Consider the following 15,895-nt stretch of genomic DNA (forward strand, 5'->3'; position numbering starts at 1 on the left):
GCATAGACTTTGGTTCAAATCTTTGCACGCTAATCATTTTATGACATTTTTATGTCACCCTTAGGACCCAAATCTTGCTCTTCTGCTGCTGACTAGCATCTCCTGAAACTACTTTTATGTATTTATTTATTTAATTCAATTTGTATTCTTCCCTCCCCGCACCAGCAGGCTTAGGGCAGATACTGACTATACTGACTACCTACTTGAATACTTATAAAATCCTGGGATTTTCTGCATGAAAAGTGTATACTCACCTAGGGCTCATCCCCAAGACTGAATCTGCATATAGATAGTAACAATGCCCCCACACTTTTTCCCCTTCTTTTGATTTATGTAGGGAATTTAAGATATGTAAAGGATCTGGGAGAGCCAGGTTCAAATCCCTCCTCTGCCATAGTCCATGGAGGCTTGGGGAGTGAGCGTGGGCCGCACATTCTCAGCCTAACCTACCTCTCAAGGTCATTGTTGTGAGGGGATGGGGACAGAGGAGGAAATAACAATGCTGTAATATGTTTTTATTTATTTATTTAATATTTATGTCATTTATAGTCTGCCTTTCTCACCGAGACTCAAGGCGGATTACACAGTATGAGATTAGTACAATCAGTAACACATACATTTCCATACAGTAAGCAAAGCCATGGGGTAAATAGTTTAAAAGACGTAGTATTAGCAAGAATCCAATAGAAAAAATACTAAAGCAGAACATAATCAATTCTAGGACTGACATTAGACAACATGGAGCACTGGTGGTGCATAGGAGTACATATCTAAAGCAGCCAATCCCATTGGGGAGAAAAGTGGAATATTTATTATTAACATCTTTTTGAGATCCAGTGTGTTGTAGTGGTTAGAGTGGTGGTCCAGAGCTGGAGATCCAGGTTCAAATCCCCACTCCACCATGGGTACGTTGGGCCAGTCACATACTCGCAGCTTAACCTACCTCACAGGGTCATTGTGAGGATAAATGGAGTGATATAAGCTACTTCAGGTCGTCTTTGGGCAGAAAAGTGAAGTAAATAAATAAATAAATGTGAGTACAGAACTTTCAGTGCTGGTTCTGCAAGAGGGATGCAGTGGCCATCACAAAGTTGGTGTGAGGGAAAAAAGGGATTGTAATACTCGGTACTTGCCAAACTGTAACATGCTGTGGAAACAATGATTTGGCAATAAGACAACTGAGAAGACAGATATACACATCTACTAATCCCAGGAATTTTTTAAAAATGTTGCATTTTAAGCATTAACTGGGAGGGAGCACAGCATGGTATAGCCCGATCTCGTAAGCTAAGCAGGGTCAGTCCTTGAACGGGTGACCACCAAGGAAGACGCTGTAGAGGAAGACACCAGCAAACCACCTCTGCTCCTCACTTCCCTTGAAAGCCTCTTGCTGGGATTGCCGTATATCTGTTGTGATTTGACGGCATGCAAATATTAACTGATTTACAGTAGCATAATTTTTCTGGGTTACAGCTCACTTTGTCAGATGCATGTAGTGATTCTTCAGTCAACACACATAAACGTGACATAAGACACACACCATTTTATGCTACTACTAGTCCTCAGCAGAGAGCCTTTTCCCATTGCAGCAAGCTGCCAAACACATTTCCGGCAACGCTGATTCCAACGCACTGAACAGAGGCAGGAGCGACGCTACACTGCCGTTCCTTCCCGCTCCACGTGGCCGGCAAGCCCCGCCCCTCCCTCCCGCAGGGGAGCCAAGCCCCGCCCCTTGGCGTCACTGGCTCCGGCCGGGGGAGCGTCGTTCGACAAAGTGGCCGCGAGAAGCCGAAGAGGGTCACGTGACGGTTCCAAGATGGCGGCGCCGTGCTGCTGTCCACTCCCTCTGAGGGAGCCGCGTCTCTTCCGGATCGCGGAGCCCGGCCGTGGCCGGAGTCTCTGAGTGCCGTTTCCCGCCCTTCGGCGAAGGACTGGCACGGGAGGTCGTCTGCTTGTCAGGGCCATGCAGCCGCCACAGTCGCCCTCGGCCCGCGAGCAGGACACCCGCACCAAGAGCATGTTCGTGTCGCGGGCCCTGGAGAAGATCCTCTCCGAGAAGGAGGCGAAGCGGCCCCCTCACGGGCAGCTGCGGAGAGCCTGCCAAGTGGCGCTGGGTGAGTGCCAGGAGGCCCCGCCGCCCCCGAGCCCGTCCCGGCCAAGAGCACGCGCCCCCTCAGAGGGAGGCTGTCAAGTGTCGCCGGCTGGTCGCCCACAGCCGCCTCCGTCGCCTCCCGCTCCTTCCAACGCCTGACCCGAAGCCTTGGTCCCTTCGCTCAGAAATGTTAATGCCGGGCAGGCAAGGCGGACCTGTCAACGGACGATTGGCAACCTCCAGGCGGGCCCTGGAGATCTCCCGGAATTACTACTGATCTTCAGGCCACAGTTCCTCTGGAGGAAACGGCTGCTTTGAAGGGTAGGCAGTATGGCTTTACATCTTGCTGAGCTCCCACTCCCACCTCCGCAGGCTGCACCCCCACAACGCCAATAATTTCTCAACCTAGATCTGACAACTCTAATTGTCACTCGTGTTTCTGTGTGCTCTTAGGCGTTTTTATTCAGCAGAGATTTCCATAGGACTGACTCCTGAGAAATAAGAGTGCAATTTAGGGTTGCCAACACTTGGTTGGGAAATTACTGGAGATCTTGGGAGGTGGAGCCTTGAATGGATGGGGGTTGGGGAGGTGAGGTGCCTCAGCTCGGTGTAATGCCATAGAGCTCACCCTCCAAAGCAGCTATTTTCTCTAGGGAGAATGATCTCTTTCACCTGGAGATCAGTTGTGATTTTGGGAGATTTCCAGCCACCATCTGGAGGTTGGTAGCCCTAGGGGGATCTATTAAGCGTCTCTTCAACCGGGAATTGGATCCACCTTTTTCTCCTGAAACAAAAGCCTGTTCTTACTGATCTGTCTTCTCTTCATAAATGTTTGCTTTACTCCCCCCAATTAAATAAAACGGTGGCACCAGAAAGACCAACAGACATATTCCCAAGCATAGTTTAACCAGTTAATTTAAAGGGAAATCTGGCAGGGATTATCAGCCTAACTGTACAATCAGCTTCTGTAAAAGTTGCAACCTGGCCCCAGGCGTATCTGCTGAAAATACAAGTTCTGCAGAGCCCAAATTCCCAGTGTTGATATAGGATCACAGACCCAAGCTCATTAGCAGCATAAACTGGCAGAATTGAAGGAAAGACCCCAAACCCACTGTTAACAGTTTAGGGTTCATAAGACTGTTACTTTGGTAGGTAAGCCCTGTATAGTGTGTTCTTCACATCTTACAGACCATGTGCTGGTAAACTTCCATGTGCTGGTAAACTATTCTCATAGACTGATGTGGGGGTATAGGTGCTTGGATAAGCTCTGCCAAGGCCTCTAGGTATTTTCCAGTGTATATGTACTTTTTCCAACTTTTCCAATTGTAGATGAGCATGTTCAAACTGGCATGTGTTAATAAACAGCTGAGTGTACTTTGTGATTGAGGTTGACATCAGTTACTGCTCTGCAGATCAATCTGCCACGTTGGATCTTCCCTTGCTTATGAACAGGAAGTGTCTGTTTGCAGAGAGAAAGAGAAGGTTTCCACACACATATCCCCAGAAAGCGCAAGGTTCATTTTCCTTATCTGATAGTAATAAGCAGTAGTAACTGCTCAGGAGATCTTGGAGCTAGGAACAAACCTCTCTATTTTTTTAAATTGTTTAAATGTTTTTATATATATGTGCACATGCCTTATTTTAAATGCTGTTTTAATGTTTGCCACCTTGGGGAAAGTATGGAAAGGCAGCATAGAAACGTTTTAAACAAATAAAATATTTAGGCAGTGATTAAAAAATGGCTGGACTGTCTGTGAAACATTTTTCCGAAAAGTAGAAAGAGCGCTGTCAGGTAATTTTTTTTAATAAATCCAGTGGTACTTTCTGAATTATTTGGGTCAAAACATCTTATAAAAGTGTGTTACAAATTAAATGTACCTTGTCACTAGTGTTATGAAAAATAGTTATTTAAATATTTGTAGGATGAAAGAAAATAGAGGTAAAAATATTTTGGGGAACTAGCTGTTTAATGTGACCATTAAGAAACTGTCACGAGAATCTTTGTTCATTTATTATGGTTCTGCATTTTTTCCTATAACCATATAAAATGAAAATTTACAAACTTTCCAGTTAAAATGTACTAACTGCCTTTTCTGAGCACTGCACACTGAGATTTTATTACTTTATGTTGGGGGATATTTTGTTTAAGGTAGGCCATCTACTTCAGTGACACTATTATGTTTTTTATCCAGTCAGTTTAGAGATTTGAAATAGCATTTAAAGTACCCGCTCAAGCTATTAGGATATTTTTTGATTTTTGTCACATTACTGTTAAGTTACCCATCTGTGCAAGTTTCGTGTCTGTAAAATGGGAATATTATGGCCTGATCCAAATAAGTATCATGAGGATGAAGAGTTTACTGTAAAGAACCTTGTAGGCTGATGCAGCACTTTAATAATTCTTATGTTACCATAGGAAGAAATTGCTATTGGACCTACAGTTTTAAACTCTGGTATTTGTACATGACTTCAAGTGCTATATAAATGAGAATAATTGTAATAATTGGGCCAGAGGATGATGGAGAAAAAGAAGGATCACATCTGTGCTTTCATGTTGTATCCTGAATGACATCTTAGGAGTGGGCGGGCATCTGCTTTGCATGTCAAAGGTCACTCAGTACCTGGCATCTCTAATTAAAGGGTCAGATAGCGGCAGATGGGAACGACCTGTACCTGGCACTCAGAGAGCCACTGCCAGTCAGATTGGACAGTACTGGCCTAAATAGACGAGGGGTCTGACTGTATAAGATAGTCTGATACGTTCATGATTTGGGTCCAGTAGCATCATAATGTGTTTATGTATCTTTGTTAGTGAAGAGAGAAAGAACGGATGCAGGGGATGATAGAATGCACATGTCAGACAGTGTGGTGCGCTTCTGTTGTTTACCAGAGCATCTTTAGTGCTCCTTTCTAATGGGCATTTCCTGCCATCTGGAACTTATCATTGAGTCAAAACATAGGGCAGAAAACAACAGCCAGGAACTTTACTTGCAAATTAGTAACAGTTTGATTAGCAAGTAACAGGTTGAGTAAAGCATGGAATCATCTTGATAAAAAGTTGACATTTGGTTATTGACTGAAGAGGCATTATGAGATCCAAGGTAATAATGGGGGGATATTTATGGTAGTAGCAAGACTTTTAAATTGTATACAATGCAGCAAGACTCTGTATTAGCATTCAGTAAACCATTTCTATCAGTAATTAAGATGCCTATCATGAGACTTCTCACATCAGCAACACTAAATGTCAGGCAGCATGTAATCCTGACTCTGAAACATATTTTTCACAAGCTTAATTTTGATCCAATCCCTGCCTCCCCATTATGTAACATTAGTCAAAGGCCATTTACAGTGCAGTCTGATATATACTCTAGTCTTAACCTGTTTGTTTCAGTGGGCTTACTCTGGAGTAATTTTGTATAGGATTGCATTGTTGGTATTCCAATGACTGGATTTCATTTTCATTTCATTTTTATTTTAAAAATTGTACATATAAACTATGAAATATTTTATGAGAGAAACGTTTCTTTAAAATATAGTAAGCAGAATCTTGTTAAATCTTACTACATTCAGCAGGTACTTTTTCTTTCACATGCTGTTTCTTTTGCTGTTCAGTAAAGTGAAAGTAGAAACTTAATTTTGTTGACTCTTTCATATTGTTGGTAAATAGGAATGATAAGTGCAGTGGGTTTCTCAAATAACAAAATACATACATTACTTCTTAGTTGGTATTGGTGTTTTCCTGAGAAAATTTGCTCTTTGATGTTGAGGTTGTGACCTAGATGGCTTATAAAATTACATTCTTTACAAAATTGCTTGCCCCAGATGGTGCCGTTGATGCCTTTTCATTATACTCCATAGGAAATGACTCCCGATTGTGAGTTAAGGCATTATTTAAAGCTGGGACTGCAAAAATGGTCTTATCTACAGTTCTCCAGATACAGAAAATAAAGGTGTTTGGAATCTTGCTGGAATATGTTGCTGTGTTGATTTCTAACAATTTCCTGCAGTTAAACGTGGTAGCTTGGAATCTAGTCATCTGCATGTGAAGAAATATTTTTAAATTAAAAAAAATAACAAAACGTTTTATTTAACATAGATGGGAAAGGTCAGGTGAAACCAAGGTGGAAAATTTCTGAGGTAACTCAATATAGATAACTCTGAGTTAAAATCAGGACATGCACACACTGAAGGTCTTATGTTTCTCACTAATGAGAGTTCTTCACAGTTACTTAAATTGTTTGTTCCAGTGTTTTCCCAAATACTCCAGTACATTTTCTTTGAGTACTCTCTTTTTTTGGTTTTCAGAAGGCTGGTACCCTCTTTCCAGTCTCCAAACCCCTTATCTTGAAACACCAGTACTCGTCTTGAGTTTTTAACTGACCCTTAAGTTCTCCAAAGGCAATTTCAAACCAGACCAGGGATCTCTTCACTTTTCGGAGCTAACTCCCTGTTTGACTGGGTAGGGAAATTCTCCTCTCACTAAAAGATCTGTCCTCTTTCTTCGGCTCAAATGGGAGTCTGCACCTACTTCCCAAACTTCCTTGCCAACTTTCCCCCAGTTCTCCTGTCTGTGTTAAACTGCACTCAGTCAGGGCTGAATCTCCAAACTGTCAGTACTTGACTCCTCTCAGCTGTGGCTGAAATCAGACTCTTCTCACTCCATCAACCAGTTCAGAAGTCTTCCTCTGTTTAGCTCATGCTACCCAATCAGATTCCTTGGAGTAGCCTGTCGCTCAAAGCTCTCTGTTTCTGTGGACCATTAACCCTTCACAGTCCTTCAGCTGTTTGTACAGCACTTAAACTTTTAAAAAGTGCAGTCCATCACAATAATCCACTTTTCTCACTAAGACTCAAGGCAGATTATACAGCATAATTCAATATGATCAACAGCTGGGACATTTAATAAACAATATGATAGGGTATAGTTTGCAGAAATTTGAAACAATGTTGAAACAAAGCATACATGACATAATAAACAGTGACAACCTTTATTTGAGCATCTCTTCAAATCATTTCCTTATCTGCAGGTACCACCCAGCGAATGGGCTCTTTCAGAACTAGCTAGTAACATCAAACCAAATGACTGCTTCTCAATGAAAGCAACCTCCCCCCCTCCCCACACACCATTTCTTATAGGAATGGGAAGTATTACTCTCATTGTGAAGAACGTGCTGTTGGGTTGTTCTCATTTTGTTAAACACTGACTACTGCTTCAGCAGTAATATTCTGGAAAAGCAGTTCATGACTTATCACCCACAGAACTCTATATGTTTGTTGGCATTTGACAGCTAACAGTCCTGTTATCCTAGTTGTTAGACTGCACTAGACGACCCCAGTTTGTCACAGACCCACACTACTGTTTTCTTGTTCCACTCCAGTTCCTTCACTGCAAATTAAAATTCAAACCTAGAGCTTTTAAAAGCTCTAATAACAACATTGTTCAGGAGATTGTTGGATAACAATTCTAAGCAGCCACATTAAAGTTTCAAAGCAGCTTGGCTTTAAGTAGCTCTTTCTGCTGATGAAGCATTTGGTCTTTAATTTCTAAAGATACAAAGAGAAGCAGGAGTTGAGCAGAGAGTCCTGTGCTGTACATAGAAAATGCCTAATTCTTTCCTCACAGAAACCAGTCCCTCCTTTGCACATGCACACACTGTTCAGGACAGACTCTAGTAAGTGGAAGCCATGATAAATATTTATGTCCTTATTATCCCATTGCACAGGGTTTGACTATCATATTTTTATCCAGCCTTTTTTTCCAAGGAGCTTAGTGTGGCCTAGATAGTTTCAGGTGGGTAGCTGTGTTGTAGTAGAAGAGCAAGATTCAGTCCAGTAGCACCTTAAAGACCAACTAGGTTTCCAAGCTTACGATAATTAGAGCACCCTTCATCAGTGCGGCCTAGAGGTCCTCCTTCATATTCTCTCCCTCTCCCACACAAACCCCACAAAAAAACCCCAATTCTATGAGGTTGGTTAGGCTGAAGAAAGTCCCTGGGCCAAGCTCAGTTTCATTGCTGAGTGGGGTTTTGAACCTGGGACTCCCAGGTCCTAGCTGTCTCACACTGGCCTGTAAGGAATGGGAGGTTTCACTCTGAATAAAAAGCAGTCATTCACTTCAATGCAATGGGCTAGTGAATGGCTAAGCTTTCCTGGATAATGTGTGCGGTGCTCATGATTCTTCCTGGGCTGATCTAGCACCCTGACTCACGGACTAGCCACTAGCATGACAACACAGGCCCTGTTCTTAAGGATCTGTTCCTTGCATTAGAGATCTTGGCATAATTTAAAAGGGCAGGGCCAGATTGCCCTAATTGTGCAGCTAGATGGAGAATACTGGTGATGTGCAACAGTCCTTGGCTGCTGAAGCCAACATTTGTATAGGAGGTCTTATACAAGTACTGCCTTCTCCATTCTGTGTGATGCTGTTTTTCCTGAGTGGGCACTGTCTGTTGGTTGAGTTGTCAGTTTATCGTAGCTTGAATGTGATTTTGTTATCCCTTGAAAAGTAGCCTCTCTGTGAGTGTTTTGTACCAGACTTTCCTTAAGTAAAAGTGATACCATCTCCCAGAAAGTATAAATGTTCAACGCAGCGTTGCAAATATGGCTAAAATGACTCGTGTCCAACAAACTGCCAGTAGAAAGCATGTGGATTTCACCTGCATCCTCCTCTCCCCTTGCAGTCTCTTGATTCCCATAAAGATTATTCCTGAGGTTGTGTGGCCTGTGCGAGTTAATGGCCAAGTTGGGGAAGGGGGTGCAGTAAGGAGGGCGAAGGTAAATATCCTCTCTCCCTCCCTTCTCTCTCTTCCATCAGCAAAGTTCCCCTGATCTGATCAGATGGTGCCATGTGAAGCTGCATTTCATTAAAAACATAAATGTTGAGAGATCCAATCCAATCTTGTACAGCATAATTCAGCCCTTGTAATGGGGGGAGGGTGGGGGGAGAGAGAGAGAGAAAGAAAGAAATATCTCCTTGCTCTTTAATGGTAGAGAAGCAACGTTTCTGAGATATATTTTTATTCCCTAGGAAGTAGCACAAGGAATCCTGGCCAGTTTTAAAGAGGTAGTTTGGTCAGCCAGAACATTAGTAATATGCATCTGTTGCTCTGTTAAAAGAAAAAGAATGAAAGAATTTCCACATAATTGAAGCAATATTGAACATATGACCTCCCCTGAAGATAGCTCCAGAACAAATTTTGCTAGAGTATTGTGTATGATTCACAGCAGTCCAGTGCTTAAACACTTTAATCCAAGTGACTGCTGTTGGAACTGGGATTTTGTCTTTTGAATCACACCAGTCTTCAGCTGTTTCAGTGAAAAACCTGTTAGCTAGTAGGTTACTAAATAAAACATCCCTGTTCACGTAAAAGGGAAGGTATCATTTGAAATTAGGCATTACTCTTCCTCAGAAAAATGCAATGGTCCATAAGAATGAGAAAAACCCTTGTTCTAAGACGTAATTTTTCTTAAATGGCAGGAGTGGGGAAATGCCCTGGCTTTATGCCATTTTCCAGTACAGAGGCTATGTAGAGTATGGGAGTGTAGGAACTGTAGATAAATGATGGTGAACAGCAATTTGCTATTAAAGTGTTTGGCATTATAAATGCTAGGAGGTTGATGTGTTTACTTCTCTCTAATACTGTATTTGCTTTAATAGAGTAGGCTTGAAAAACTAACAGTACCTGTTTTCCTGGCATGCAGCCAAACACAGATATTGCTGGCTTTCTAAGCAAAGGGTCCATATGATTTTTACTGTTGCTTCATATACTTTTTACGGATTGGTTCATTCTGGATACGTAGATTGTCATAGTTAGCAGGAAGGATTATTTCTCCTATTAAAGTTTGTATCCTGTCCCTCCCTGACTATGACATTGTTGCTTTTGTATGGGTAAGGTGGGCAGCTGCATAGCATGGTGTTTCTTTGCCTAGGATTTGCAGCGCCCACAGGGTAAACAAAATTATTTTATAGACTGAATGCTCCCCAAGGGCTACCTCTTGGTGGTTCCAGTTGAAGATGATTTGCAAGTTTTTAAAGCATCTTGTATGGTGCTATAAGAAATTAGTCATACTAAATTGTACATTAGCTATTGAGATATATTAATAGCTGGCTAGCTTTATAAGAAATGTTGCTATCAGCAAAACTTTAAAGCAGCTGTTTAGCAGGCTTAATAATCTGTTGCTTCTTATCCTATATTTGTAAAATTCTTTAAAAGGCATCTGTAAAAATGTGTCTCACCTCCAAGTACAGCTATTCTATGTACCATTCACTTTGTCTTTATAGTATATAGATGGTTGCTGGAGTCTTGTGTCTGTGCCAAAAGTTACCAAATTTTGTCTGGTATCAGCATTAGTTTATAGTATGAATCTGCAACATAATCTGATTTTCTCTTCTCTCTTTTACCAGATGAAATAAAAGCAGAACTAGAAAAGCAAAGGTGAGTACAAGCTGTAATTTGCAAATCAAAGACCAAATCTAGTATGCAAATACAAGCATGGCTTCTAGGTACCAACATGCTTGGTACTGTGCATGCAAAGACATGTCCAGACTGCATTTATCTATCTACTCCAGATAATTTGCTAAAAGCTAATATACCAATACACAAATTAGTCTTCTCTGTTGGGGGTATATTTTCTCCTGTGTGCTACAGAAGTATCTGAATGAACACACTTCTCAGGGTTGCTTTTGTGTGTGTTCCTGAGCAATTAATACAAAAAGACAGTTTGGGATGTGGTAAGTGCGCACCAAGAGCTGCCGCCAGTGGTGTTAGTTGCATCATGTGGGAGATTATGGAGAATGTGTGCAGGTTTAAGCAATTCTTGAGGTTGTGGGTGGTAAAGGTAAAACTACCACTGTATTTCAGTTACAAGGAAACGACTTCCCAAACATGTTGTTTTTACCACTTCCTTTCTTTCAACTGGATTTTTCTTTCAGTGCTTTCGATGTTCTGGCCATTATTTACTAGTCCAAAATCTTATTTTCTTTTTTCATCTGTAACCTTTTCTCATATGGCCACAAATCCTGTATTTAATTGGCCTGATCAGATAACAATCTATTGTTGTGTTTAATTAACCTTGTCTGTTGATATTTGGCTTTCTCTCTAATGTTATCAACTTTTAAAATTAGTTATGTTGTGGTTTTCTGCATCCCTATTTCCTTAATGGAAACTGTTCCTGATACAGATGTTAATGATGTTTTAGGAAGAGTCTCTTAATGAGACTTCTGTAACATAGAAGAAGGCAAAAAAAATCAAAAACTGTGTTTGTCACTTTTGCATTGGACTTCTTTGAAAATGGTTTTTTTGTGCTTTTCCACTTTCCTTACTTGCCTGTTCTAAGGTTCTTGATTTAGAAGTAGCTTGATTATTTGATCCCTCTCCCCACTCTGTGTGTGTAGGTAGATACGTCTGTTAATCCTTCTCCTGTTTTAGGAGGATTTTTGGACATGGCGGTGACATGCAGGAGTATTCCCACGTTGCATACATGTAATCTGGGGAGTTGCAGGATTCATCTGAAATTTCCTCCCTCCTGAATAATCGTAGAGCTAACAATTAAAAATATTTAAATTAATGATTTTTCACATTAGGGTTTCCACTCTGACAGAAATGTCAGAATTGGGGCACAAAAGGAAAAAATGTGGCATGCCTTCTTGAGAGAACCATTCAGTTAACCATACTGTGTGGTCCTGAAAACCGTGCATGCAGGAAGGAATTTCTCCATAGACTTTTCTCAACCAACAAACATACGTGGGGTGGAGTTAAGCCAGTTGTCATGTTGCACAAGCAAGCCTGGCAGTGAGCCGCTGTTGTGAATAGCGTATGGAAAGAGCCCCTGCATGTGTGTCTGCTGAAGATGGCACACATGGACATCTGGGCTTGGGGCCCTAGTCTTCAAGTCTTCATTCGCCAGCTCACTAATTTATTCCCAAGCAGGTATGAAAGATCGCAGCCCAAATCTTCGAACTGCAAAGAATTGTCAGTCAGACGTATGCACTGTGTTCTAAGTAGTTTCCAAATGTGTCTTGGAAGTAGCTGTGTACATTTAGTTTTCTAAGAATCCCTTTTCAGATATAGGAATAATTTTGAACAAATTCCATGTTTTAAAATTGTATTGTTAAAAATGATTTTATTTAACTACTTTCTGTGTGTGAGCAGTTAATGGGAAAATAGATTTCTAGCAATTTGTAAGCATATTGATTTTATTTCTTTTTTCCTCATTAGCCAAGGCAGTGTAACTACACCAAAAGCAAACTTCATTGAAGCAGATAAATATTTCCTGCCATTTGAATTAGCCTGCCAGTCAAAGTCTCCGCGAATTGTCAGCACCTCCTTGGACTGCTTACAGGTATCCCATTTAAACTAAGACATTGCCAAACTTTGCTGCAATTTTATCTGTGTGCATTTGCATATATGTATGTATTGCAAATCTACAGATGGGAGATAAAAATCTGATTCCTTTCATAACTCTCTCTCTCGCCGTATTTCTTGAAAATGTCTTCAGCTTATAGGCTTTTATCATTGTTTATACTTTTAGCTTTGCAAGCACTCTACCGTTTTGCACATACTCTTGTAAATGAGCACTTCTAATGGGGCTTTTATGTCATACGGGTCTATGGGAAATCTTAGGTGCAGCATCAGATTATGCTTTAGTTTTCCCCCCTCAGTTTTTCTATCAATGGCTTTAACTCATTTTACCCCCCCCCCCGAATGTATTAGTGAATCTTCCTTGACATTTCAGATCCTTTAAATGACTTTACTGCTTGAAAATGAAAGCAGTTAGTGCTTGGAAATAGTGCTAATGCAGGGGTTTTTTTTTGCCTAGAAACTTATTGCATATGGACATATCACTGGTAATGCTCCAGACAGTGGAGCTCCTGGAAAACGACTGATAGACCGGATAGTTGAAACAATCTGCAGTTGTTTTCAAGGTCCTCAAACTGATGAAGGTGTGCAGCTACAAATAATAAAGGTATTTCATTTTTGCTTTGTTCTATAAAACTTGTTTTGTCTGAGAGCTTTGCTTACAGAAAAAGCTAGTATTATATTCCAGTAAGACGATCTCCAAATCTAATTTAGAGAGATGGTACAGTTTATTCCTTCAGTTACCAAACTGAGCTGACATCTTGCTAAATATGAGTGCCAGCTGCATGTTGTGCTCTGTATACTCAGTTTATTTTCTCAGAGTCTGCCCCCTATCTCTTAAGATCTGATTTCCCATTGTCTAATGGATATTGACTGACTGTGTACAGTAGTTAGATGATATGTCCTGCTGCAACATCACCTGTGCTATTTTAAGACTCCTTTTGAACTAGTAACAAATTCAATATTTATTGCCTTTACAGTAAAAATTCCAGATCTTTAAAAAGGCTCTTGCTAACTTTTAAGCTCATGGAATACTGTAGTCCTATACAGTTCAGTGTTGAGAGACCAAACCTGTATCCAGAAAAAGCCGATGCCTTTGTTAGCGAAACAGCTTTCTCTTCTCTATAGTGCTCCCTCAATCCCTCAATCCCGCATCCTCCAGAAAGATGGGTGTAATATGCATCCGTTACTATTTTCTTGAAAACTTAGATCAAATAATGCATTTGCTTAGAAGTGCTATAGATTGCTAGTACTGTTTCTTGTGTGCATATAGATATGTAAGGTTTGTTCCTTAGTTATCATTGTTGTCTGGTATTGTTTTGTTTTTTCCTCAGGCTCTTCTTACTGCTGTCACATCCCCATATATAGAAATTCATGAAGGAACAATTCTTCAGACTGTTAGAACTTGTTATAACATCTATCTAGCCAGTAAAAATCTTATCAATCAGACAACTGCCAAGGCTACCCTCACGCAGATGCTGAATGTTATTTTCACACGAATGGAGAACCAAGCTGTATGTAGTAACATGTTGATCGATCTCTCTTTAATATACTGTCTTGAAAATGTATAGTTGACTGCTGCTGCTTCTTGAGTCCTTGTGGTAAGATAGAAAAAATGGCTTGATTAGCAATTGGCTCCAGACCAGTGAACTATGGGTTTGATGATTGGGGCCATGCTGTGGGTCTGTGCACTCCTTCCAGCTCCATCCCACATGGACTCCCTTCTTCCTTTCCTGGTTTTCTGTAATTAGTTTTTCATGATGTCCAAATTGGGCTTACCATGATAGTGTTAGCCAGGAATTTTCTCCAAATCACGGTTTGCAGAACCCACTTTCAAGTCATGGGTTGGAAACAGTTCCTGGCTGTGTTAATGTGCCTAATTTGAATGGCCCAGGAAATTATGATTATAACAAACAGGGAAAGGAGGAGAGAGATTGTACACGGGAGAAGCGTGCAGGCCCTTGGCACATGCGCAGTTCTATAGTTGGGAGGAAAGGAATCTTATGTCTGAAGTAGAGATGGGCACGAAACAAAACACAGAACAAAATTCCAAACAGAACGTCTGGTTCGTTTGCAAAGAAATGCGTTCCATGGCTCCACGTTTTTACAGAACAAACGAATTTACCTACTGTTCTGTTTCTGCTTTTCTGGGAAGCCAGACACTTTGGCACCATTCAATCCATCGCCAGGCAACGGTTGCAGTCTTTTGGTTGCCCCCAATCTGAGACCTTCATGCTTGATTGGCAGCTGTCCTTGCCAAGTAGAGAGCTCCCATTTCTGGCCAATCCAGGCAGGAAAAGGGGGGGGGGGGAGAGTTAGGATCTCTAAGGCAGCTGAGGAAATGGGCCTTCAGCAGCCACAGTAACACCAATCTCTTCCTCCCAAACCATGTTAGACAGTTCTTTCTGCCTACCAGAGTGCTCCTGTGTTGTTCAATCTTGGCATTTTCCATAAATAGGGGAAGCCATGTGACCTGGTTTCATTTTCTCCAGAGTGAGTTAGGAAGTAAAGAGCTTGCTGGCTGGCTGTATTGCTAGGAGAGGAACTTGGGAGGGATCTTTGGCCTACAGTGTACTTCTTGCTTCTTGGAAAGACACTGAAAATCTTCTTTTCTCTTTCTGCCTTTTCTTACTGGGGACTGGGGAATTTTTTGGGAAAGGGTGCTTTTTTCCTTTCTTCCCCCACCTCATCCCAGTCTTAGCTTTTCACCTCCCCCCACCACAGCCTAGTCCTAGGCCTTTGAGTAGAGCTGGGTTCTTGCTTTTCTAAGTGAGTTTTATTTGCTTTTTCTCTGTTTCTTCCCCTCTGCTTTTTGGAGCTCCAATCTTCTGGTTTGGTTTCTGGGGGTTTGTGGGCCCCCTTCCCCAGGGAGCCCTTCTTTTATTTGCTTTTCTTTCTCTGCTTTTTGGAGGGTCTGTCTTCTGTTTTGGGTGGGTTCCCCCCCCCCCCAAGGAGCCTCACTTTTCTGTAGGCTGGCTCCCTGTGTGTGCACTTGTGTGCACTTGTGTGGTGTAGTGCAGTTTTCCTTTTTTCTCCACACTCCTCCAGTGCCCTTTACTTTTATTTGGAGTGCCTCTACAGCTTGTGCCACTGACTGGGTGGTGTTTTAGGGGGCTTGTGCCTCTGGTGACTCACACCTGCACGGGGCTGCTCTCTGTGAACTTGTGTGGTGCAGTGAAGTCTGACCTCTTTTCTGCGCACTCCTCCAGTGCCCTTCACTTTTATTTGGAGTGTCTCTCCAGCCAGTGCCAGTGGGCTCATGCCTCTGGTGTGCTGACTCACATCTGCACGAGGTTGCTCAACTGTCTCTACTGCACACACCATCAGGCTCCCCACTTGCATGCTTCTCTAGTGCAGCTCGCTTTTGCTGTGCGCACGCACACCATCAGTGCACACACTGTTTTGTTTTATTTTGATCCCCTTTCCATCTGGGGACAGTGTC

At 41.8% G+C, this 15,895-nt stretch overlaps 1 protein-coding gene across 1 annotated transcript in view; it reads left to right on the plus strand.

Annotated features, from left to right (window-relative positions):
• Window positions 1-1,817: 1,817 nt before the first annotated feature.
• The window catches only part of ARFGEF2 (ADP ribosylation factor guanine nucleotide exchange factor 2), a 62,628-nt gene continuing 48,550 nt past the window's right edge, over window positions 1,818-15,895 (plus strand). The window contains exons 1-5 of the mRNA XM_054979132.1: window positions 1,818-2,114; window positions 10,500-10,530; window positions 12,313-12,436; window positions 12,914-13,060; window positions 13,788-13,967. Coding sequence (XP_054835107.1) covers window positions 1,964-2,114; window positions 10,500-10,530; window positions 12,313-12,436; window positions 12,914-13,060; window positions 13,788-13,967 — 633 coding nt within the window. The 5' untranslated portion in view covers window positions 1,818-1,963. The remainder of the gene's footprint in view (window positions 2,115-10,499; window positions 10,531-12,312; window positions 12,437-12,913; window positions 13,061-13,787; window positions 13,968-15,895) is intronic.

Source organism: Eublepharis macularius, chromosome 5 (assembly GCF_028583425.1).
Source record: "Eublepharis macularius isolate TG4126 chromosome 5, MPM_Emac_v1.0, whole genome shotgun sequence".
Classification (NCBI taxonomy): domain Eukaryota; kingdom Metazoa; phylum Chordata; class Lepidosauria; order Squamata; family Eublepharidae; genus Eublepharis; species Eublepharis macularius.